We start from the raw sequence: 21,145 nt of genomic DNA, 5'->3' as shown, positions 1-21,145 counted from the left end.
CCCGAGAAGATACTTCCAGATAAAGAAACAGCAGTGGTGCTGTGGAGCCATGAAGGAAGCACTCTCCTTCAGCAAGGAGTTTGGGATGGACACCTAGAAGTGCCTTATGACCCAAAGAGTAGGTAGGAGTTTGACCATTTAGTAGTGAAGTAGTTCACCTAGAAATGCAGGTGCACAGAGGTACCAGAGGAGGTCACCAGGAGTCCATGTGCAAGGTTAAGGAATCTGGGCTAGATCAGTGGATGGGAGGAACCACTGAAGGTGTTCAAATAGGGCATTAGGAAGATCTGTGAGGAATGTATAAGGTAAGGGGACCAGAAACCTAGACATAGGCTAATTGAGGCCCCAAATCAGATGGCTGGATCACTGCTGTTCAGGTCTGCCTGCCATGGGCAGCACCCTTTGGCATTGGCCTACCTGTGAATTCCTTTGATTTTGTACCTTCCTTGAGAAGACCACTTTCTGCATGCAATTCTGAAAAATGGGCTGATTTTTTTAGACATTCCTGCTCACCCTGCCAAGCCTAGGTGCAAAAGTTGGGGCTCCTGCACCGACACTCTATTCTCTCTAGAGCCTGGGTTGGCCTGGCGCATAGGATGATACGTGAGTGCCCAACAAACGGCAGAGACAAGTAAAGGGCCCTTCCCTCCAGGCGTCCACAAGCAGCTGTGTTCACACTGGCTGTGATGGTCTCCTCGGAGCCTCTGCTTCTCCTGATCAGGGTCTACACAGGTTGATAGAAACAGTCCAGGGAGGCCACCCCAACTCTTGAAACTCCCAAGCCATGCATCTCTGAGGATAGCTTCACCCTAGTGGGGGGGGGGGGGGGGGGGCTCCTGCACCCACCACCACCTTCCTGGAAGAGCCCTGGTGGCCCTCTAGCCGCTGGAAGAGAACAGCCTACAGGTTGTCCTCTCTGCCTTTGCAGACCCCTCCTTCCAGCCTCTGGTTATTGAAAAAGTCCTGAATTAATGCCTTCCCTTCAGAAACAGTCTGGGTTTTGGAAGCACCTGGGAAAGATCCCTGTGTGGGTGCCTGTGGAAACAGCCCATCACTCCCTAACTTATCCGGAGGCCCAGGTACCAGGAAGCTGCTCCTGCCCATGGGAGGGAGAGGGGTCCAAGGTGCTGTGCACGTTGCCCTGGAGCAGCTATTTGAAACTGCAGGGCAGCCTGGCCAAGGATAAGCCTGTCTCCTGTTGCATCAGATGGTTCTCTGGGGACCGGAGCTCGGAACCTCTGCCAGGTCTTTAAATAGCTGCCCCATTGATCTGGCCTCCCCAGCAGCATGGACAGGGCTGGGTCAGTCTCCGTGTGGCACTCAGGTTTCCCTCCTGGGGGCTGGGGTCAAGCACCAGGTAATCGCACCGATGTCCCTCTGACATGATGCTCCCCACACGTGTCTCTTCGACCTGGACGTGGGGAGGGAGGCGGCTTAGTCCCATCACTTCATCAGGAGCTGAACATAGCCCCCACTGCTTACCAGTGCCTGGGGATCGTGGGATGAGTGGTATTAGCCTCAAAATATAGTTTACTTTCAGCAAATGGGATGGTGACAGTATGTTCCTGCAGGATTGTTATGAGGATTAAATGTACATAAAGTGCTTAATAGGGGACCTCGACTCAATAGACGGTTGTCTTCTCTTGCAGTTTATTCCTGCTGCTGCTGCTGCTGCTTATAGTCTATATATATATATCATATGCTTATATATATCTTACATGCTTATGTACATTTTCTGCCCCGCATCCCTATCTCCCCACCCTGGCCTTCTGACAAAACCACCCCCATTTTGTAAGGGACTGTAGCTTCTCCCTGAACTGATGGGAAAGTGAGTTTTTTAGATTGCCATCACACAACCAACGTTAGTCACTTTAGCTCAGCTGGGAAGGTAACGTCAAGTGAGAGGGACAGCCTAGTAACTGTGGTAGGCTCCTCCCATCTTCCGTATCCCAGCTGCTAAAGAAGGTCACTTTCTCTTTAAATGCAAATTACCTCCTGCTAGCTCTACATCCATCTGCTCAGTTCCCTAGGAGGAGAGCGCAGAGGGCGGAGGGAACGGCACGGAAACCCCACTCCAGACCCCGCACCTCCAGGTCAGTTGCCCCCTTCCAGGGTGTGTGTCGGGGGGTGCAGAACGTCCCGGGTCTGAGGCTGCGTTTCGGATCCTGGCTCCCCAGTTGAGCGATCCATTTGGCACACGGTTTTGAAGACTGAGCATGGGAAATAGATCCCAGGTGGCCCCCAGCCATTCCTGGGGAACAGGGACTCCTGCTCCATTTCTTCTATCCAGTCCCTAATTGGACCAAGCCACTGCAATGCAAGACAGAGGACGTGCTCTGGTCTCCCCTCCACCACACCCCCCTGGGGCCGGCCAGCCAGGTGCCAGTTTGCCCCCAGTAGCCCCACCATCCCAGAGCACAGACCGAGGCTTGGTGGTGGCAGCCTGGAGCAGCTCCCAAGCAGCTTGGGAGAGCCCCTGGAAGGGCCTCCTCCAGGAGGACCTCTGCCGACCTGATGCTTGGGAGGTGGAGCCGGCCTGGAGGCCGAGCAGTGCCAGCCACAGGCGCAGCCATTGTTGGAGGCCGAGGCAGCCAGCTGCCAGACCACCCAGCCCCCCACTCCCCGCTGCAGCTGAAGCGGAGCGGGGCCTTTCTGACCAGGGAGGGGGAAGAGGCGGGAAGCCTGTCCCAGAGAACTTCTGGGAGCTGCCTGATGTTTGAGATTGGGGTGGGCGGAAGAGGAGGGATGCTGGGCGTCTGAGTGGCAGGGTACCTACAGTGAGCCCCATCACCCGTCCTCTGGTGGTGACTGCCTGACACTGAAGTCTTCCCAGGCGCCCCTACAAACACCTCGGCCACTTTCCTTAACGATGGGATTTGTCAGCATCTGCCTGGATAGCTGATTAAACACAAGAGAACCTAGTTAAGACACCCTAATCGTCCGCTGGCCTCCTGCCGGCTCACATCCACTCTGCCTCCCTCTCCGTTTCCCCTGCCAGCTCCACCCCCGTCAGCTCCTGGGACAGGAAATCCCAGCAGCAGCAGGACAATTGTGTCTGGTCCAGCCCTTCCAGGCAGGGGCCAGGTTTTCAGGCTAGGGCTGGAGGGCAGGTGGGGGCCCTGGAAGCGCCTTCAAATACAAATCCAAGACCCTAGCAGGAAGGCGCTGGCATCTTGGCATCCCTGCCCATCCTGGACAGAGGAGAGGACCAAGACCCTGGCAGTTATGAGGGGAAGGTGGCAAGGTCCCGGGGCCCTTCCTTTGCAACCTCAGGGGTGGCCGGGTGAAGTGATGGCTTTGCCTCTCACTATCTCAGTGGGACCTGAGGTCCAGCCAGGATCCAATGGAGGACAAGAAGAAGAAAAGGAGTCCCAAGCCCTGCCTGACCCAGCCAGCCCAGGCCCCTGGCACATTACGAAGGGTCCCCGTGCCCACCAGCCACAGCGGCTCCTTGGCCCTGGGACTCCCTCATCTGCCGTCCCCCAAGCAGCGGGCCAAGTTCAAGAGGTGGGTACAGAAGGAAAGCAGGGCGAGGGGGGAGGGACCCCAACTCTGGGCTGAGCCCTGTGGGAAGGTAAAGAAAGCCTTAGCCTAAGCCTTAGCCTTAGCAACAGTTGATGCCTTCCTTGGGGCTGCCCCCACGGGCCGCTGAAAGAAAACTCAGAGATGCCTCGGCCCCAGTCTCTGTCCTCAGGTATAGGGGAAAGGCCAGATGGGTGACTGGGATCTCCTCAGAAGGCAGTGAGCGATGCCAGAAAGAGAGGCTGTAGGGCACTGGAGACAGAGAGAGAATGTCTAAGCTGAAGGACTTGCCTGACAGAAGTATGGAAGAAAAATACTGCCTGGGAGGTTCCCAGAACCACAGATGGTTGTTGCCCTCGAGTGTCATGGAGCAGGAGATGGTAAAGGGAGACTCAGATGTACAATCTGAATTTTTGCTTAATTTTTCTAAATGATTGGGGATCTGCATTCTACCGTACAGGGTCTCCATGTTTGTTTCCCACGAAACACAAGGTGTTCTTTCTCCCATGACTGTGCCTCCCTGTGGCTTTGCACACTATCTGCCCGAAAGATCCGTCTGGGGACAGCTTCAGGGGGGTGTCGCTGAAGCCCAGGGCTGGAGCAAGACCAGTAGGAAATGCAAACGGAAAGGAGGGGGGCAGGCTGAGAAGGGTCCTTCAGGGTTATCCTGGGGACGGTGGAAAATGCAAAACCGTTTTGAAATAGAAGAGGAGCGGAAAGATATTTTTGGGAGAGGTAAGATGGCTGTCATGGCAGTAAGGAGTAACTGTCCCCAGGGAGGATGAATGATTCCCCCAGGGTCATGGGAGGAATGAGTGCAGGGAGCGGACAAAGCCCCCCAAACCCCCCTCCAGCCCCAGTTCTGGCTGAGTGTCATCTGAAGAAAAAGACTTCCTTTGACTCTTATCCTTACCCCTCCTCACCCACTTCCCAGTCCTGGTGCCCAGGGCAGGGCCAGAAGAGCCAACATCCATTTCTGTTTGGGAGTAGATAGGAAGCTGAATTAGTACATAGTCCGACGGCATGAAAACCTTCGGTACCTGGCCGCCCCCACCCTGTGACCTTGGTCATGCCCACCCCACCCAGGGTAGGCAAGGAGAAATGTCGCCCGGTACTGGCCGGAAGTGGGGGCGGCTCTGCAGGCACACCCCTGCAGCACTCCTTTCTGACCGAGGTGACCGACGTCTATGAGATGGAGGGGGGACTGCTGAACCTGCTCAATGATTTTCACTCAGGCCGGCTGCAGGCCTTTGGTGAGTCCCAGGGGCTGGACTGAGAGGGTGTGTGGGTGGGGCTGGAGGGCCTGGTCCCTAGGCCGCGGCTGGGGCCAGGGTCCCGAGCTGCTCCCAGGGCTCAGACGGGTGTTGTCCAGGGAAGGAATGCTCCTTTGAGCAGCTGGAGCACGTGCGGGAGATGCAGGAGAAGCTGGCCCGGTTGCACTTCAGCCTGGACGTGTGTGGGGAGGAGGAGGAGGAGGAGGAAGAGGACGGGGTCACTGAGGGGCTGCCTGAGGAGCAGAAGAAGACGATGGCTGACCGCAACCTGGACCAGCTGCTTAGCAATGTGGGTCAGGGCTGGGGGCTTCTGTTCCTGGGGACACGATAGGGTGGGGGAGGTACATGATCCTAAGGCTATTCCTGGCCCCTGGGTGAAAAACTGAGGGTGCATGGAGCGCCAACCCCCACCAGAAGATGCCTCACAGAGCACCTGAGGTTGGGCCTGGTGCATCTCCTGACAGAAACCTCCTTTCCTCTCTGTTGACAGCTGGAAGATCTTAGTAATTCTATGTATCCTTTCCAGGGGGACCCTGCTGTGTGTATGTGTGTCACACCTCCCACAGATAAAATCAGTTTCCTTGTCCCCACCACCCTCTAGGAGTATTTACAATAAAATCAACATCTCCCCCTTCCTGTCCTACTGAAGCAGAATTAGCCACAAGCTGCCTCCCACGCAGACTTCTCCCGACTTATCAGGAGAAAGATAGTTATAGGGAATGTGATTTATCTACTTAGGAAGATCCTTGCAAGTGAGGCCCCTGGCTGGCTTAGTTGGTAGAGCTTCAGATTCTTGATTTCTAGCACTGTAAATTCGATCCCCATGTTGGGTGCAGGGATTACTTAAAAATAAAACCTTTTTAGTTACACTAGTGAAAAAAAATTTTTAAAGAGATTTAGAGGGGTGAGCAGAGGGAGAGGGAGAGAATCTTAAGCAAGCTCCATGCCCAGGGCAGAGCTCCCTTCAGGGCTCCATCTCACAACCCTGAGATCATGACCTGAGCAGAAATCCCACCCTTCACTGACTGAGCCACCCAGGCGCCCCAAAATAAAATCTTTAAAAGAAAATATTTGCCAGTACTTTAGCTGACACCAATCCATGGCAAAGCTTGTCTGCTGTCTTCCTACTCTTTTGACATTGAATAATAATTTTCACTGATTTAGATTATGTCCCCAGCTAGTCTCAGCCAGAAATAGTGCGGGTGCACGTACCTGCACGATCCAGACCCAAAGAGAAGGTAGTAAGCCACCTAGCAAGAAGGGCGGTTGTGGGCTGCCACCTGGACCACGAATCACCCGAGTCCTGCGACCCCGCCCCTTTGTGCGGTTCGGAAAACTAAGCTAATGCAGGATGGGCAGACAGGGCTGGAAAGACTGGGGTCCAAAGCAGTGCAATCCTTAACCGACTGGCACAGACAGAAGCTGCACCTGGCCGAGAACGCTGAACCCGAGGAGCAGTCAGCTGTGTAGGTGTCGGACCCTGGCCCAGACTGCTCCTCCCATCCCCTTCAAACTGTGACTTTTTACGGACTCGATCGGGTATTCCGCGGCCCCCAGGTGCTACGGGGGAGGGGGGCACTGGATGGAATTAAACCAGAAAGAAAGAAAGACACCGGCTCCGTGTGCTTCCTCCCCTCTTTGCGCCCTCACTCGGAGAAGGGCCCCAGAACCCGGAGTCACCCCTGCGCGACACACCGGTTTGGACGGTCCCGCTCGGCGTGGCGGGGGATGGGGCTGGAATTCCCAGCGTGGCTCTGAGAGTGGGAATTGGGAAACCGCGACCAGGTAGCTGCCGCGGGAGGAGGATGGTTGCCTTGGAGACGGCAGGGGCGGGGCCGCCCGCGGCGCGGACTAGTGACGCAACTGGCCGGCGCTGGTCAGCGGCGGGTCTGTTGGCGCCGGGATGGAGCGGGAGCGGTTGATTCGGAAGGTGTCGGTGCTGCAGGTGCGGAGCGGGCCCGGGGCGCACGAGTCGCACCACGGGATCTCGGATTGGGACCTTCGAACGAGAGAAGGCTACTACGTTCAGTCACCTACCCTCGTGCCCGCCTCTGGAGTTACCGAACCACCCCCACCACCCTGAAGAATGGTGGGACCCACGGACCCCCACAGGCCTTCCACTCCCACCATACGGTTCTGCGGGATCCAGGAAGTGGCGGGAAGGGCCTTAAATTCAAGAGGAGGAGCTAGTCCGGCATCCTTCCTTGAAGCCCCGGGGACTGTCCTGACGTACAGCGTCACCTAACCTTTTCCCGTGTCCAGATACCCTCGTAGTCACTGAGACGACCTCTCCAGAAAAATCCTCAAAATGCCCCCACTTCTGCAGTGATGAGCATTTTCTTTCGCCTTTATTCTCCACGCCAGGCCTGCGTCCGGGGCTTCTTGGTCCGACGCCACTTCCAGAGTCTGCGAGCGGAGTATGAGGCTGTTGTACGAGAAATCGAGGGTGATCTGGGCACGCTTCAGTGGACAGAGGGCTGGATTCCCAGGCCCCAGTTCCTCCCAGAGGTAGTACACACCCAGTGGAAGAAGGGAGGGGTAGGAGGGACCTGGGGAGGGGCTTCAAGGAAATGGTGGAATCCACCCTTCCTGTTGACAAACTTTTCTTAGTGGAAGACTCCACTCCCCACATTCCAATCCTTAATCCTTACCTGGTATGCTTGGAGGGTTTAGCTGTGAGGTTCTCATACTTATGATTTCTCAGAAGGCAAAATCCCATCGGACCCGGAAACCCCAAGGGAGGGCACCAAATCCAGAGCAGGAACTGAGGAGCAGCTTCTCATGTACAGAACCCGAGAGAGAAGCTGTCTTGGGGGAAGTGATGCTGAAGAAGTCAGGAGAGAGCTCCGCAAACTCGGGGAGTCTTCTCTGCAGAGGTGACAGCTCCTGGCCTCAGGAGGAGCACAGCAGGAAAGCCAGGAACCCCAGCCAAAGGGAGATCAGAGATACATCAAGGATAGAGAACCCAGGTACCTCTGTGCCTCGATTCAGGGCAAGTCCCTCACCTGCTCTGGGCCTCAGCTTTCCCATCTGAAAAGTGAAAGGCTTGTGCTCCATAAGCTGCATCCCTCTCTTTCTTCCCAGTGCCTGGTTCAGGGCAACTCAGGGGTGGGCAGAGGGAGGGTGCCAGGGCTTAAGGGTAGCCAGGCCTAGTGTGTACCCCTAAAGCCTTCTCCCTTTTTTCTTCCCTCCTTCGCAGAAGCTGCAGGTCCAGGACTGCCCCATAGCCAGACTGAGCTCCAGGAGCTCCAGTACCACCACAACCACTTGGCCATGGAACTGCTGTGGCTGCAACAGGCCATCAATAGCCGGAAGGAGGTAGGCACTCCCTTGGAGCCCTGCCAAGGGTGGGGGTTAGGGAAAAGCCTCCTGCTCTGTGCTCAAGCTGTCCTGCCTGGTACAGTGTCTCTTTTCTTCCCCAACAGTACTTAATTCTCAAACAAACACTGACATCCCCAGAGACCAGCCAGCCCAGAGACAAGCCCAGCGTGTGCTCAGACCACAGGGCACAGACCTGTGAGAGGGCCAGGTCACAAACAAACCCACCACTGAAAAGCCAGCCCTACCGAGACAGGACTGCTAATGAGCCAGACCATGTGGATGACTGTTGGAGGCTCAGATCCCCACCACACAAGTGCCCAGAAAGACAGGCCACTACAGATAAAACCGCTGATGGGGTCAAGTACAGGGACCCATGCTGCAGGAAGGCCGGGCCACAGCTGCTCACATCATCAGATAACCAGGCCTTGGAGAACAGGCTCACCAAGGAGCCAGACCATGGGGAGCAGATCTTTGGACAGACCTGCCAACAGCTGACGACTGTTCTGGATGACCACACCCCCAAAGGCCTCAAACCTAGGGGCTACTGTTCTGAAAAGGCCAGGACCCGGGTGCCCACACTCTGTGAAGACCCAGATATTGAGGACAAGTCTCCCAGGAGGTCAGAACACAGACAGCCTGATTGCCAAAGAGCTAGGCCACGGAAGTTGGACTTCTCAGAGGACCATGGCATCTGGGAGGAGACCTCGGCAGAATGTATCCAGGGTCTCTGGAAGACTAAACCACCTAAGGGCCAGCTCCCTAGAGAGAATTCTCTAGGGACAGAACCTCCAATGAACCTAGCCACGAGGAAGGGAAAAACCAGAGGACTGTACCATGGCGATGAAGGCCGCCTGAGAAACCATCTCTGACGGGGTCAGCCCACATGGGAGAGGACCACTGGAGTGGCAGGCCTTGGAAAACAGGACCACCAGGCTAGGCCTTGGGCAGCCAGGGAAAGCCCAGGTTCCAAAGCAGGCATGCTATGGAAGGGCGTTGAGGGAAGCAAGGCCTCATCCTTGCTCCCTGGTACCAGCACTTCCTTTTGCCCTTGGCTGTTGGTGACTAATGGGGCCAAGAGAAGCTGGAGCAAAGAGCTGCTCCAGGATAGGGAGGGGAGGAAGAAGGACATTCTTTCATCCTTGCCTGTGGCTTAATCCAGTTTTGGGGACAGGGAATTTCTTGGGGTAAGTTAAGTAGGGAGCCTGATGAAGAATAAAGGTTTTTCATGGATTCTGCACCTGGTTGCATTCATCTTCTGCCTCTGTTCAGCATAGAACGGGGTGCTCTTGTTCCTTTCCTGCTGGCATGCGGCATCTTCCCCGGGGACAGGCTGGGAGCCACAGTCCAGGGAGCAGATGGGCCATCCTTGAGAACAGTCCCCAAAGCTGATCCTCCTTTGAGCTCAGCCCTTGGGCTGCGGAGTGGCAGGGAGCTTCTGAGGATCTTCCCTCTATCCAGGATTAGAATCTCTGTGCTTCGGTGCGTTCTCCACCACTGCCTTTCTCACTGAGGCCCGGGGTCTTCCTCCCAGTATAGTGATCAGACCCACCCAGCTCTCAGCGAGGCCCCACTGAGGGCCAAGGGCTGGGGCCGGCTGGATGAGACCCTGAAGGCAAACACGTGCTCCTGCAGTCTCTCCCCGCCTTTCTTGGTGAAGGGGCGGGCAGGACTCCACTTCCGACTGGCATTGCTCCCAGCCTGCCTCAGTTGCCTGGCAACAGCTCCGCGTCTCGTGCTGAGGACACATGATGGCGGGTGGTAGCAATCCAGCAGCCAAGAGGGTGGTGATATACCGGAACGGGGACCCCTTCTCCCCAGGTCACCAGATGGTGGTGAGCCAACGCCGCTTCCCCACCCTGGAGACTTTCCTCTGCGAGGTGACCTCGACTGTGCAGGCCCCGGTGGCTGTGCGGGCCCTCTATACGCCTCGGGGTGGCCACCCTGTCACAGACCTGGCCGACCTGCAGAACGGAGGGCAGTATGTGGCTGCCGGCTTCGAAAGATTCCGCAAGCTGAGGTGAGTGGCCCAGGGCGGGTCATATTCGGTCGTATTCGTGCTCAGTGCTTGCTGCATGTGCAGGCACGGTGCATGTTCCCTTCTGGAAGGCAGCAGCCCCACGCAGGACACAGTCTTATCCCTGCTCTTCAGAATGGGAAATCAAGACAGGCTCAGCAACCTGCCTCAGAGTCCGCAAGTCACAAATAGCAGAGCCACAGCTCTGGGCGAAGCAGGACATCGATGTTTATGCCCCTCACAGTCAGGACCAGCCTGCAAGAATGTTCTGCAGGTGGACCCCTTTTTCCAAAGGCTCTTCTTGATTGGTTCCTCTACCACCACCATCACCAAACGCTAACTCCATCCCTCACTTCCTCCCTGCTGTGATCAAGCATCCTGTGCTCTCCCGGTCCAGGGTCATCCCCCTCTGTGGGGTGCAGCCATGCCTTCCAAGATGGGAGAAGAATTTTGAGTATCTGAGCTTCCAATTCAGATCTGGCTTCCAGGTCCTACTCAGCTGTCCCCTGGCGTTCCTTGTGATAGCGCAAGGAGCAAGGGGTGGGAAGCCAGAGACTTAGAATCCGGGGACTTTCTTCCGTGTTACTGTAGGCTCGTAACTTTCTCCATCTCCCAGAAAATGAGATAAAACCTCATGAATGAGAGAATTTCTGAGCTACAGTATGATGCTGAGTGAATTAGTTTCTCTTGACCTTTAACCTTAACGGCTTGTGTCTGAGCTCCAAGTCCAGATAGTTAGCCTGACGCCAGGCCTTAAGGCAGGTTCAAGGGCCAGCATCTGTTTCTGGACAGATGTCTTGAGACTATCCAGGTGGGAAGGGATACCTGGTAAGCTGCACCCTAGACCCTCACTCTGGCAGTTACTGGCGGGTATGGTCCCAGGCTCCCCCAGATGACCTGTAACCCTTCTGTCCTTATAGCTATTTACCCTCTGGACAGAAGGATCCAGGTGGGAAGAGCAGCAGACTACCAGTGAGTCTTGGGGGAGGCTGGCCTCCAGCCCTCTGTCTTACCCCTCTTGGGATTGCCCCCAATTTCATCTGGGAAGCCAGGGGCTCTGGAAACAACAGGATCTGTCAGGTCACTGGTGGGGGGCGGGGCACGCTCCACATCTACTCTGGAGCCAGCTGCTACCCTCCCTGGGGTACAGGGTTTCAAGACTACCCCTTGTTCCTCACCCAGCCTGTTACTTTATCTCCAGGTTGTGGTCCCCAAAGGAAAGAGGAAGCTGTAAAACATATGGGGGCAAAGGGATGGGCAGAATGTGACTTTGGAGAGGTAGAAGCTTCCTTTGGTGAAAGGTGTGATTCATCCCATCCCTCCTTGTCCCCTCCTTCACTCACCCTATCCGCTTGGACTGACCCACCTGTAGCCAAAGGCCTCAACTCTCTCTTGATCTGAGAGCCTGACTTGGGTTTCAGGGTCCTCCTGTGACTCACCACCCAGGGGATGGGACCCTTGGACCGCAACCACTTGCACGTTCCCCCTGCTATATTCGGTGAGTGCCAGTGTTGGGGAGCAGAAACAGATTTTGTTTCAGTAAGACCAAGAAAATGTGGGTGGGTTTGTTCCAGGAGCCCCTGGTCACTGGTGGGGATAGAAAAAGTGCCAGCATGCTTGATGGGTGAAAACGGACCAATGCCCCTGTTCTTAGACCATCTCCGGCCCTGTGCTGCCCTTCTTCCTCTCATGTGTGGGGCGTTCTGGGGTCTCTTCTCCTTACCACACTGCTCTTTGTCTCAGTGTGTTCAGGAACGGGGACTTGGTAAGTCCCCCATTTAGCCTGAAGTTGCCCCAGGCTGCTGGCGAGGACTGGGAAGCCATGTTGAAGCTCCTGACTGAGAAGGCCAAACTGCGGGCCGGAGCTGTGTGCAAGTGAGTGCCGGCCCGCGGGGCCATGGAGGGAGGCTTCCTGCTGGTTCCCACTGTCCTTGTGCTTCCCCAAATGGGACTTCCTTCTGTGCCACAGGGAGGGGTCCCTCCACTGAGCCCCTGGAGCAGGGTAGAGCCCCGGTGACTGGCCTGGAGGGTCAGCAGCCAATGGGTACCTTGGAGTAGCCGCGCCCAGCCCGTTGTAGTCTGCCGAGTATGCAGAGGCATCTTGACCACCAGCCTTTACCCACCTACGTCTCTCCCCCAGACTCTGCACCCTGGAGGGGCTCCCGCTGTCAGCAAGAGACGCTCTGATGCATGGCCATTATTATGTGGCAGTCGGAGAGGAGGAGTTCAAGGCCCTCCCCTATCTGGAGCTGCTGGTGCCCAGCCCCTCTCTGCCCAGGGGCTGCTGGTATGGACGTGTGAGGTGGCGGAGGGGCAGCAGGGTAAAGCAGAGGAAGCCACCCGGATCCCATGCCTGCTCTGCCTACCACAAGCCCTTTTTTTTCATTGCAGGCACCCCCCAGACCCAAAGTCTAAGCCCCACAAGCTCCAGGTAGGTGACGGGGGAGGCCATGCAAGGCAGGACAGGAGGGGGTGACTGGCTGGCCTCTCCTCCAGCTCAGGCTCTCACCACACGCCTTGTGGAACAGAGGTTACCATTCCCGTTTCCCGGAGGAGACAGGTTCACACGCGTGAAGTCAGCTGCTCAGGGTGACACAGGTCTTGAGTGGCAAGGGCCAAACCAGAAGCTGGTGCAAGAGACAGCTCAACTTGGCTCGACAAAGACCTGTGGACTCTGCTGGCCAGGCAGGCCACTGGGAGAGCGAACTGGCCTCTGGCATAGCGGGGCTCAGCTCCCCAGCTGATCCCAGGCCTGAGCCCTCCCAAGAAATGAGCCACTGAGCACTGGGTGGGGGTTGGGGGACATGGCCTGGCTTCACTGGGTGCCAGGCACCAGAGGCTCTGTCCCTGGATAAGGCAGCCTGATGGAAAGAGGGAGCCGGGAGGGAGGACACAGGCTGTGAAGACAGATGGCATCTCTCCCAAGCTTCCACAAGCACCCAGGGCGTTCAAGCTTGGCCTGGCAGGAGAGAAGACAAAAACAATCGTCACCCACAGTCCAAGCCCAGTATGCCCTCTACAGGCCCAGGGCCACAGGGCGCAGGTGCCCCAGCCCTCTCCAAAGGAGCCAAGCCCTACTGAGCCATCTGCCTTCTATGCCAGACCCCAGCAGACCATTCAGCCAAGCAGCAGGCTCCCCACGCTCTCTTTTCCATCAGGTGAGGGGACCCTGGGCCCTTCTCACCCACCCTCTGACAGCGACACAGAATGGCCCCTGCTGTTGTGAGAGAGGTCTATGGGAGCAGAATGCCCAAGGACAGAGCTGGCCTTGACCTCACTCAGCACAGAGCCTTCCTGCTGCCCCATGGGCACATATCGTCCCTGACTGACGTGCAGGGAACTGGAAATATGAAACGAGGCACAGGGAGACTTCAGGGTGGGATTTGGAAGGGATGGGAGCCAAAGGCCTGCCTTGGAGCTACCCTGCCAGCTTCCAAGGTAGTGGGGACCGTGGAGCAAGGCTCAGGGGAGGGGAAGGGGCTGGGAAAGAAGAGCAAGGACTCCTCGGGCTGGGCACCTGCCAACACTGCCTCCCTCATCAGGAGTCAAGGGAGTGTATGAGGCTCCCCACCCGAGGAAGGAGACCGCAGGGGCCCAGGAAGTGGCAGATGATGAAGACACCTGCACGGAGGAACCCTTGGATCAGGTGGGCGGGGGCTGGAAGCAGTATGTTGGTTCAGGGGCTATGAGCTGGAATGGCAGCCCAGGGTCCCAGGAGAGCTCCCCCTTGGGACTGTGAGCCGATCTAACTCTCCAAGCCCAATCTCCTACCTGGTTAAGCGGGTGGGCAGATCTGAAGTTGTAAAGTCTCTTCCTTTCCACGGGTCAGAAACTTCAGCTGAGGGTGGAGGCGACAAGGGGTGCTAATGCTCTGGTCCGAATGGCTTTCTGCCTCCTCCAGAGGGCAGCGCAGATGGTGGACGAGGCCCTGGGCCTGGAAAAGCAGCCTGGGGCTGGGGCAGCAGTCTCAGCCACAACCCCGTCTCTGCCATCCTGGGAGCCAGCAGCTCCGGCCAGGAACTGGGGCGGCCGCTCTGCAGCCTGTTCCAGGGAACCCAGTGCCGCCCCTGGGCTCACAGGATATCCGGCAGCCCCCTCGGCCCCGCCCCACTCTTCTGCTCCTAAACCTACAGCCCGGTCTTCTCTTCCTTCTGAGCTGGGCAGCCCTAGCCATGGAGGCCATGTTCCCATGGGGTTCTCCGGCCAGAGACAGCAGGAGCGCGCTGAGCTTGGGGGAGAGGCTACAACCATGGGAGCAGGCGTGCTTCGATAGAAGAGTACTCACTGTCCTCCATCCGTTCCGTGCAGATTTATTTGAGGCTACCCCTCACCAGTCACCATGACACATGGCAGAAGTGACGTGGGGCGGGGGCCCAGGGAGGGCAGGCGATTGAGGACTCCCACCCACCTCCTAGGTGGGCCAGGCCACAGGCTGCTTGTGTCCGCTACACCTGCCGTTCTGTTGTCCCTTCTTCCCCTTGGGCCCCCGCCTCAGCCAGCCAAGGCCGCTGACAGCCCTGACGCCTCCTGTTTGCATCTCTGGCTCAGCCGGTGGCCGTCTCCGCGCTGTCCGTGGACCCTGCTGCTGGGATGGTCTGGACCAGGCCGTAGTGACCGTGGCTGGGCTGGGTGCCTGACACGACAGCACGGGGAGAGCTGCTGCGGCAGAAGGGTTGCTGGGGAGGTATGAGGTCTCTGGCGGCAAATCCAAGCAGCCGAACAGCTTTTTCGCTGCGGTTCTGCCACAAGAGCCACCTCGAGGTAGCTACCAGCCCCGTAAGAGGTGAGGGCGTTGAGGCTCAGAGCGGGAGGTGTTGGGTCCGTCTGCTCCCTGGCTGCGCCTCCCGGCTCAGGGGCTTCCTGGACACAGCTGGGCTGGAGGGTGGCGTGCGTCCCCTCAAAGGGCAGACAGTTGCTCCTGGGTCTTGCTCACGGAGCTCGTGACGCAGAGTGCAATCCCCACCACGGTGAGCACCATGCCTGTGAATGCTCCTGGGGGACAGGCAGAAATCAAGGGTCTGAGCCCAGCCATGCTAGGAGGAGCTGATGCAGGGCTGAGGGACCAGTGCAGAGGGAGTCTATCCCCGGAATGCCCAGGTGAAGGAACTTCGATGGCCATAAGGAAGCAGGAGAGCTGCCGAGGAAAGGGGATGGATGGGGAAAGATCTTCCTCTCTCCCGCCAATAGGAGCTGGCTCTGGGGAAGGACTAATAGGGGTGGGGAGGCCCAAGGAGCACCTACCCACACTTGCAGTGGCCTGACTTACCTTTTCCACCGATATCCTCTCCGAGGAACTTCCCAACAATCAGTGTGAAGACAATGGCCAGAGAGTTACTGATGGGCACAGCTAGGGTCAGATCTGAATGATCAGAATAAAAAAAATCTCTGAGATGCCCAAAAACTGTCTGTCTGTCTTTCTTTCTCTTTTTAAAAGCTTTTATTTATTTGACAGAGAGAGATACACCGAGAGAGGGAATGCAAGCAGGGGGAGTGGGAGAGGGAGAAGCAGGCTTCCCAGTGAGCAGGGAGCCCAATTTGGAGCTTGATCCCACGACCCTGGGATCATGACCTGAACTGAAGGCAGTCGCTTAATGACTGAGCCACCCAGGTGCCCCCAAAAATGGTCTTTCTAGGCACAAAACACATTTTATTGAGACAGCCTGTGAAAAAAGAAAAAAAAAATCTCATTTTCCTGATAAAACTGTAGCAAAGCTCGGGATTCCAACCATGTTTCCTGACTCTCAATTCAGTGCTCCCTCCACTCCTGCATGAAGACCCAAACTATAAGGTGGTCTGGGACCACCCTGGTTTGCGGCTAAGGATGAGGTCTTTGCACTCGAGGAACTCCTGAGATCGCAAGAACATTGGGACAGATAGGCCCCAAAGCCAAGAGGATGTGACGCAGTAGATGGTGCGACAGCGCAGCCACCGTTTATTAAGTGCCACCTGTGTACACATCTTCAGTCTTCACAACAGCACGGCGAGAAGAGCATTATCACTGTGTGTAAAGGAAACAAAAGCTCAGAGACACATACATTGAGGCAAATCGAGGACTTAAACCAAGGGCTGCCTGACTCCAAAGCCTATGTCCTGACCGAACTAAACGGAGATGGACAAACAGCCAGTGAAGCACATCTGATTCTGTTTTAGCTCGGGCTCGAAACACGGAGCCTGAGGGACGTCAGGTACATGTTCAGGATCGGCCCCACAGGGCTGGGCCTTAGATAGGGGACAGGACAGCCCAGGATCGGTGCCTTAATTTTGAAGTTCTGAGGGACTGATTCCCCATAAACAAACCTGAAAGACTAATCTAGTTAACAGGGTTAGCTTAAAATGTGTTACACTTAAATTTGGTACCCTTAAAACTTTTTTTTTAAAACATTTTATTTATTTATTTGACAGAGAGATCACAAGTGGGTAGAGAGGTAGGCGGTGGGGGTGGGGGGAGGCAGGCTCCCCGCGGAGCAGAAAGCCCAATGCGGGGCTCGATCCCAGGACCCTGAGATTATGACCTGAGCCAAAGGCAGTGGCTTAACCCACTGAGCCACCCAGGCACCCCACACTTAAAACTTTTTAGTGGGGGCAGGGACACCTGCGTGGCTCAGTTAAGTGTCTGCCTTCAGCTTGGGTCATGATCCCAGAATCCTGGGATGGAGTCCCATGTCCAGCTCCTTGCTCAGTGGGGAGCCTACTTCTCTATCTGCTGCTCCCCTTGCTTGTGCACACACACACTCTTTCTCTCTCTCTGACAAATAAATAAAAATCTTAAAAGAATAGAGAGATAGAGCCAGAGACCACAAGCAGGTGGAATGGCAGAGGGAAAGGGAGAAGCAGCTCCCTTCTGAGCAAGGAGCCCGACTTGGGGCTCAATTCCAGGACCCCAGGATCATGACCCAAGCCAAAGGCAGATGCTTAACCCAGACTGAGACACCCAGGCGCCCCCACACTTAAAACTTTTTAAGAAGATGGGGTGCCGGGGCGCCTGGGTGGCTCAGTGGTTTAAGCTGCTGCCTTCAGCTCGGGTCATGATCTCGGGGTCCTGGGATCGAGTCCCGCGTCGGGCTCTCTGCTTGGCGGGGAGCCTGCTTCCTCCTCTCTCTCTCTCTCTCTCTCTCTCTCTCTCTGCCTGCCTCTCTCCCTACTTGTGATCTCTATCTGTCAAATAAATAAATAAAATCTTTAAAAAAAAAAAAAAAAAAGAAGATGGGGTGCCTGGCTGGCTCAGTCGGTAGAGCATGTGACTCTTGATCTCAGGGTTGTGAGTTCAGGTTCCACATTGGATGTAAAGCTTGCTTAAAAAAAAAAAAAAAAACCACCTTCTAAGAAGATAGACCTCGTATAAGTGTTCTTACCACACACACATACCAAAAAAAAGGAAGTATCAATCAGACACTGAGTTACTTGATTACGACAAGACTAAGAGGAAGAACTTTCCTGCTTCTCATCCCCTGAAGAGTCCCCACCACAGCTGGGATTTCCCATCCAAGAAACTGACCACAACTCCTACCTACTCAGAGCCGCTCCCTTGGGCTTACACCCCTTCCATGGCACGCCATGACTGCTACAGACTGGTCCACGACAGTAGTTGGGGAAAGGAAGCAGCGGGTGGCGGTGAAAGAGCAGGGGTCCCCATGTGACCTTGGTTAGGTCTTTGTTCCCTGTACCCTACACCAGTGCTAACAAGGTGACACCATCGCTGCCCCACAGGGCTGCTGAACGATGAAACGGTCACATGTCTAGTCCCTGGCTGAGTATACACAACCTTGATAAAGTGGCCACTGTAGCTGATTATTGTCACAGGCAGATGCTAAAGGATGGAGGTGGGGCAGACGATGACATAACAGGACCCGAATGTTGCCATTTGCTCAAAACTTGGTAATGGGCTAAGTACAGTCAGCTGGCCAGAGCATTCGGCATTCTTGGGCAGCAGGGAGCAGCAAGCTTTCAAACTTTTTCTTTTCTTTTTCCAAGCTTTAAGTTTTATTTAAGTAATCTCCACACGCAACATGAGGCCTGAACTCATGACCCTGAGATCAAGAGTTGTGTGCTCTACTGACTGAGCCAACCAGGTGCCCCCAAACTTTCTTTTAAATGATGCCTTATGAGAAGCCCCAAAAGTAAAAGAGAGAAAAGTGGAGTTCCTCTAGTTGAAGCAGAGGGGGCAGCTCTGGAGGTTGGCCTGTCTCTTCACCCTCTCTTGGCCTCCAAGGGGGGCCCCAGAGTTCTCGGGGACCCAAACTCCCCTCATGTTCCCGGGGTGCCTGGCTGAGATTCCAGGAGAGCTGAAACCACAGAAGGGAGACTTCTCATAGTAAACCTCAAGAGCATAAACTTTAAGTAATAAATGGCTTTAAATCCTTTTGCATTGACATGCTTGGGACCTTGGAGAAGGGAAGTAAGTTGCCCCAAATTCTGTAACTTCATCTCCTACATGGAGATCATCAGGTCTGCTCTGTAGTGCCATGATGAGAATCAAATACAGGCCTGCCTCGTTTTATTGCACTTCTCTCTCTCTCTCTTTTTTAAAGATTGATTGGTTTATTTATTTTAGAGCGTAGGGGGGAAGGGGCAGAAGGAGAGGGAGAGAGTCCCAGGCAGACTCTGTGCTGAGCACAGAGCCTAATGCGGGGCTCAATCTCACAACCCTGAGATCATGACCTGAGCCAAAACCAAGGGTTTAGATGCTTAACCAACTACACAACACACACGCCCACTTGCTTTTTTTATTTTTATTTTAAGATTTTATTCATTTATTTGACAGAAAGAGAGAGAGCACAAGCAGAGGAGCAGCAGGCAGGTGGAAAGGGAGAAGTAGGTTCCCCTCTGATCAAGGAGCCCCATGTTGGGCTTGATCTGGGACCTTGGGATCATGACCTGAGCCAAAGACAGCTGCTTAACCAACTGAGCCACCCAGGTGCCCCTTTGTTTTTGTTTTATTTCTAAGTAAACCCTGTGCTTGAACTTAAGCTCCTGAGATCAACAGTTGCAATGTCTACCAAATGAGCCAGCTGGGCACTACTAAACATAACTTTTATATGCACTGGGAAGCCAAAAAAAATTCATCTGATCTGCTCTGCAACATTTGTTCTGCAGTAGTGTGGAACCAAACCTGTAGTATCTCCGCGGTACAGCTACAAACTGTGTAAAACTCGCTCAGTATCTGACGCAGCAGAGGACAGTCAATAATCAGGGAGGAAGGAAACATATGCTTGCTGAGCTCCTATAGGGAGCACCCACTACTCGACTAGATGCTTCCCATACACTGAATGTAATCCTCTCAGTGCTACAAAAATCATCCTGTAAAACCAACACTCAAGACACTCGCTCAAGGTCAGGCAGGTGGCACACCGCGGAAGCAAGTGTCAAGGCCAGCTGCTGGCACAGCAAATGAACCTTCCCTCTTCCTCCGCTGCTGCACAAGACCGCCAGGCTTCAAACCAACCCCAGTGCCTGGCAGCATACTCATCAACAGCCCACTGTGCCCCCAGCTGCTCAGAGAAGAGGGTGCAAAGAGGGAACCACAGATAGTGGGGTCTCCTTCACTCATGGGAACAGGGTGTTTCAGGCCCCCTCCCCAAGTGACTCTTCCAGGTGGCCTCCACCACTGAGCACAGCAGTTCTAAGTCAGAGACCCACCTGTTGACGCCAAGGTGAGGTAGTAAAGAAGGGAGCCACACTGGTTGAGGAAAAAGGGCATCAAGTACTGGAAACAGAAGAAATCTGCATCAGTATGATGCTTGAGTGAGAAGCACTGACTTCTTTGAACTTCTAGATACGCAGTTCCTTGGAGAAAGCTCCAAGGAAGCTTCCTTATAGCTATAAGGTCCAGAGAGTAGTTAGCCTTCTAAAAAGGACCCTTCCAGAGCAAGGCAGAGCAGGGCAGCAAGTTACTGACTGAACTCCATGTCTCGGGCTTGAATGCTTCTCGCTCTGCCCTGCTAGTTCCCATCCCCCCCATCCTGCAAGTCTCTGAATGCCAATGTCACTCCCTCTAAGAAGCATTCCCCTAGGCTCCTAGGTCCAGCCTCTCTCTTGTGAACTCAGGAAGCACTTAATCTGTACATCTCTCACAGCCCTTAGCCCTGAGAGGTGGTTGTGTCTCTGTCTTGTCTTTCCCACTAGCTTAGACTGGCAGCACTGGGGTCAGAGGTAATTCTCCATATCCTTCCTTATCCTCCCTCCCCAGGGTCAATTGAGCCCCAAGTCCTCCCTAGGAAGGGCTGTTGGAGGGACCACCATAACAAAGTATTAGTAATACCAGCCATAGGTTGAACACTAATTATGTACTGGACCCAATGTTAAGTGCTCTAGGTGCCTCACCTCACTGAATCTTCACAACTGCCCTATGAGGTGGTTACCATTAACATTCCCATTTTGCAGATGATGAAACGGAGGCTCAAGGAGAACTGACTCTTCCAAGAGCTTCCAGAGAGTAAGCTGGTGGGGAGCAGATTCTGACCCAGACTCGTTTGACTCCAGAGACCATATTTTTAGCAGCTATGCTCGAGAAAGGGGTCATACACGACACACCTCAGTATTCAAGAAGAGGGTCTTCATCTCCTGCAGCAACTGCCGAGCCCAGGTCCGCTCACGAACCTGCTGCAGGCGAGAGGAGGCCCGCTTCAGCAGCGGCTGTGTGCCACCCCACAAGGCGGCCACCAGCACCAGAGCCAGCACCTGTCCTGGATGGAGATGCGAGTAACCCTCACCGCCAAAAAAAAAACGGCCGCTCGCCGGGCCTGGTCCTCCTCGAGCCTCCCCTCCGCTCCCCAGCCGGCCGCCCCCACATCTCTCCCCCTCTCTCCGACGCCCCGGGTGGGATGGGCGGGTAGGACAGACCCCGGGAGACCGGAGTTTGGGGTTCGGGCAGGGGTCAAGGTCAGGTGGTGGAGACGCAGCGGGAAATGTACTCCCGGCAAGGTTTGGGAAGCCCCTAGAGGGGCGGGGCCGCCTACCCACCTAGAGACGCCGCCATGGCAACGCCGGTCCCGTCCACTTCCGGAAACGAAGGGGC

General features: G+C 55.4%; 4 protein-coding genes across 7 annotated transcripts; 3 read left to right on the top strand and 1 right to left on the bottom strand.

Moving 5' to 3' along the window:
* Positions 1–1,993: 1,993 nt before the first annotated feature.
* CCDC28B (coiled-coil domain containing 28B) lies at positions 1,994–6,402 on the top strand. The gene is made up of 6 exons (XM_045999867.1): positions 1,994–2,093; positions 3,317–3,507; positions 4,609–4,775; positions 4,895–5,085; positions 5,287–5,309; positions 6,212–6,402. Exons 2-6 carry the CDS (start codon positions 3,344–3,346, stop codon positions 6,264–6,266), a joined length of 600 nt encoding a protein of 199 aa, XP_045855823.1. The 5' UTR covers positions 1,994–2,093; positions 3,317–3,343; the 3' UTR covers positions 6,267–6,402.
* A 281-nt stretch (positions 6,403–6,683) lies between these two features.
* IQCC (IQ motif containing C) lies at positions 6,684–10,071 on the top strand. Its single transcript, XM_045999854.1, has 6 exons — positions 6,684–6,741; positions 7,161–7,304; positions 7,501–7,765; positions 7,996–8,114; positions 8,222–8,990; positions 9,936–10,071. The coding sequence occupies exons 1-5, from the start codon at positions 6,700–6,702 to the stop codon at positions 8,984–8,986; spliced, it is 1,335 nt and encodes a 444-aa protein (XP_045855810.1). The 5' UTR covers positions 6,684–6,699; the 3' UTR covers positions 8,987–8,990; positions 9,936–10,071.
* On the top strand, positions 8,984–14,486 carry DCDC2B (doublecortin domain containing 2B). 3 transcript variants are annotated; one of them, XM_045999830.1, is made up of 10 exons: positions 8,984–9,301; positions 9,937–10,134; positions 11,052–11,103; positions 11,553–11,629; positions 11,875–12,006; positions 12,272–12,418; positions 12,523–12,562; positions 13,154–13,289; positions 13,674–13,777; positions 14,033–14,486. In XM_045999830.1, exons 1-10 carry the CDS (start codon positions 9,183–9,185, stop codon positions 14,402–14,404), a joined length of 1,377 nt encoding a protein of 458 aa, XP_045855786.1. In that variant the 5' UTR covers positions 8,984–9,182; the 3' UTR covers positions 14,405–14,486. The 3 variants fall into 3 exon arrangements, with proteins under 3 accessions (XP_045855786.1, XP_045855795.1, XP_045855780.1); XM_045999839.1 differs by having other exon boundaries at positions 8,984–10,134; XM_045999824.1 differs by having other exon boundaries at positions 8,984–10,134; positions 12,272–12,562.
* Positions 14,486–21,138, bottom strand: TMEM234 (transmembrane protein 234). Of its 2 annotated transcripts, XM_045999888.1 has the most exons (6): positions 21,091–21,138; positions 20,662–20,813; positions 19,768–19,834; positions 15,398–15,490; positions 15,042–15,123; positions 14,486–14,710 (listed from the first exon to the last, which is right to left on the bottom strand). In XM_045999888.1, the coding sequence occupies exons 1-6, from the start codon at positions 21,104–21,106 to the stop codon at positions 14,623–14,625; spliced, it is 498 nt and encodes a 165-aa protein (XP_045855844.1). In that variant the 5' UTR covers positions 21,107–21,138; the 3' UTR covers positions 14,486–14,622. The 2 variants fall into 2 exon arrangements, with proteins under 2 accessions (XP_045855844.1, XP_045855835.1); XM_045999879.1 differs by having other exon boundaries at positions 14,510–15,123.
* Between the last annotated feature and the right edge of the window lie 7 nt (positions 21,139–21,145).

Source organism: Meles meles, chromosome 1 (genome assembly GCF_922984935.1).
Source record: "Meles meles chromosome 1, mMelMel3.1 paternal haplotype, whole genome shotgun sequence".
Classification (NCBI taxonomy): domain Eukaryota; kingdom Metazoa; phylum Chordata; class Mammalia; order Carnivora; family Mustelidae; genus Meles; species Meles meles.
This window is presented reverse-complemented; position numbering and strand designations above follow the sequence as displayed.

Bases quoted from the DNA above. Each gene is read 5' to 3' on its own strand.
- DCDC2B (XM_045999824.1), top strand. From the start codon at position 9,863: ATGATGGCGGGTGGTAGCAATCCAGCAGCCAAGAGGGTGGTGATATAC. The intron at 10,135-11,051 runs GTGAGTGGCCCA...CTGTCCTTATAG, and splicing joins GAAAGATTCCGCAAGCTGAG to CTATTTACCCTCTGGACAGA. The intron at 13,778-14,032 runs GTGGGCGGGGGC...TGCCTCCTCCAG, and splicing joins CGGAGGAACCCTTGGATCAG to AGGGCAGCGCAGATGGTGGA.
- IQCC (XM_045999854.1), top strand. From the start codon at position 6,700: ATGGAGCGGGAGCGGTTGATTCGGAAGGTGTCGGTGCTGCAG. The intron at 6,742-7,160 runs GTGCGGAGCGGG...TCTCCACGCCAG, and splicing joins GGAAGGTGTCGGTGCTGCAG to GCCTGCGTCCGGGGCTTCTT. The intron at 7,305-7,500 runs GTAGTACACACC...ATGATTTCTCAG, and splicing joins GGCCCCAGTTCCTCCCAGAG to AAGGCAAAATCCCATCGGAC.
- CCDC28B (XM_045999867.1), top strand. From the start codon at position 3,344: ATGGAGGACAAGAAGAAGAAAAGGAGTCCCAAGCCCTGCCTGACCCAG. The intron at 4,776-4,894 runs GTGAGTCCCAGG...GGTGTTGTCCAG, and splicing joins AGGCCGGCTGCAGGCCTTTG to GGAAGGAATGCTCCTTTGAG. The intron at 5,086-5,286 runs GTGGGTCAGGGC...CTCTGTTGACAG, and splicing joins TGGACCAGCTGCTTAGCAAT to CTGGAAGATCTTAGTAATTC.
- TMEM234 (XM_045999888.1), bottom strand. The intron at 19,835-20,661 runs GTGTGTCGTGTA...TTCTGTTTCCAG, and splicing joins CCCTCTTCTTGAATACTGAG to TACTTGATGCCCTTTTTCCT. The intron at 14,711-15,041 runs GTCTGCCCTTTG...TCCCAGCAGCAG, and splicing joins AGCAAGACCCAGGAGCAACT to GGTCCACGGACAGCGCGGAG.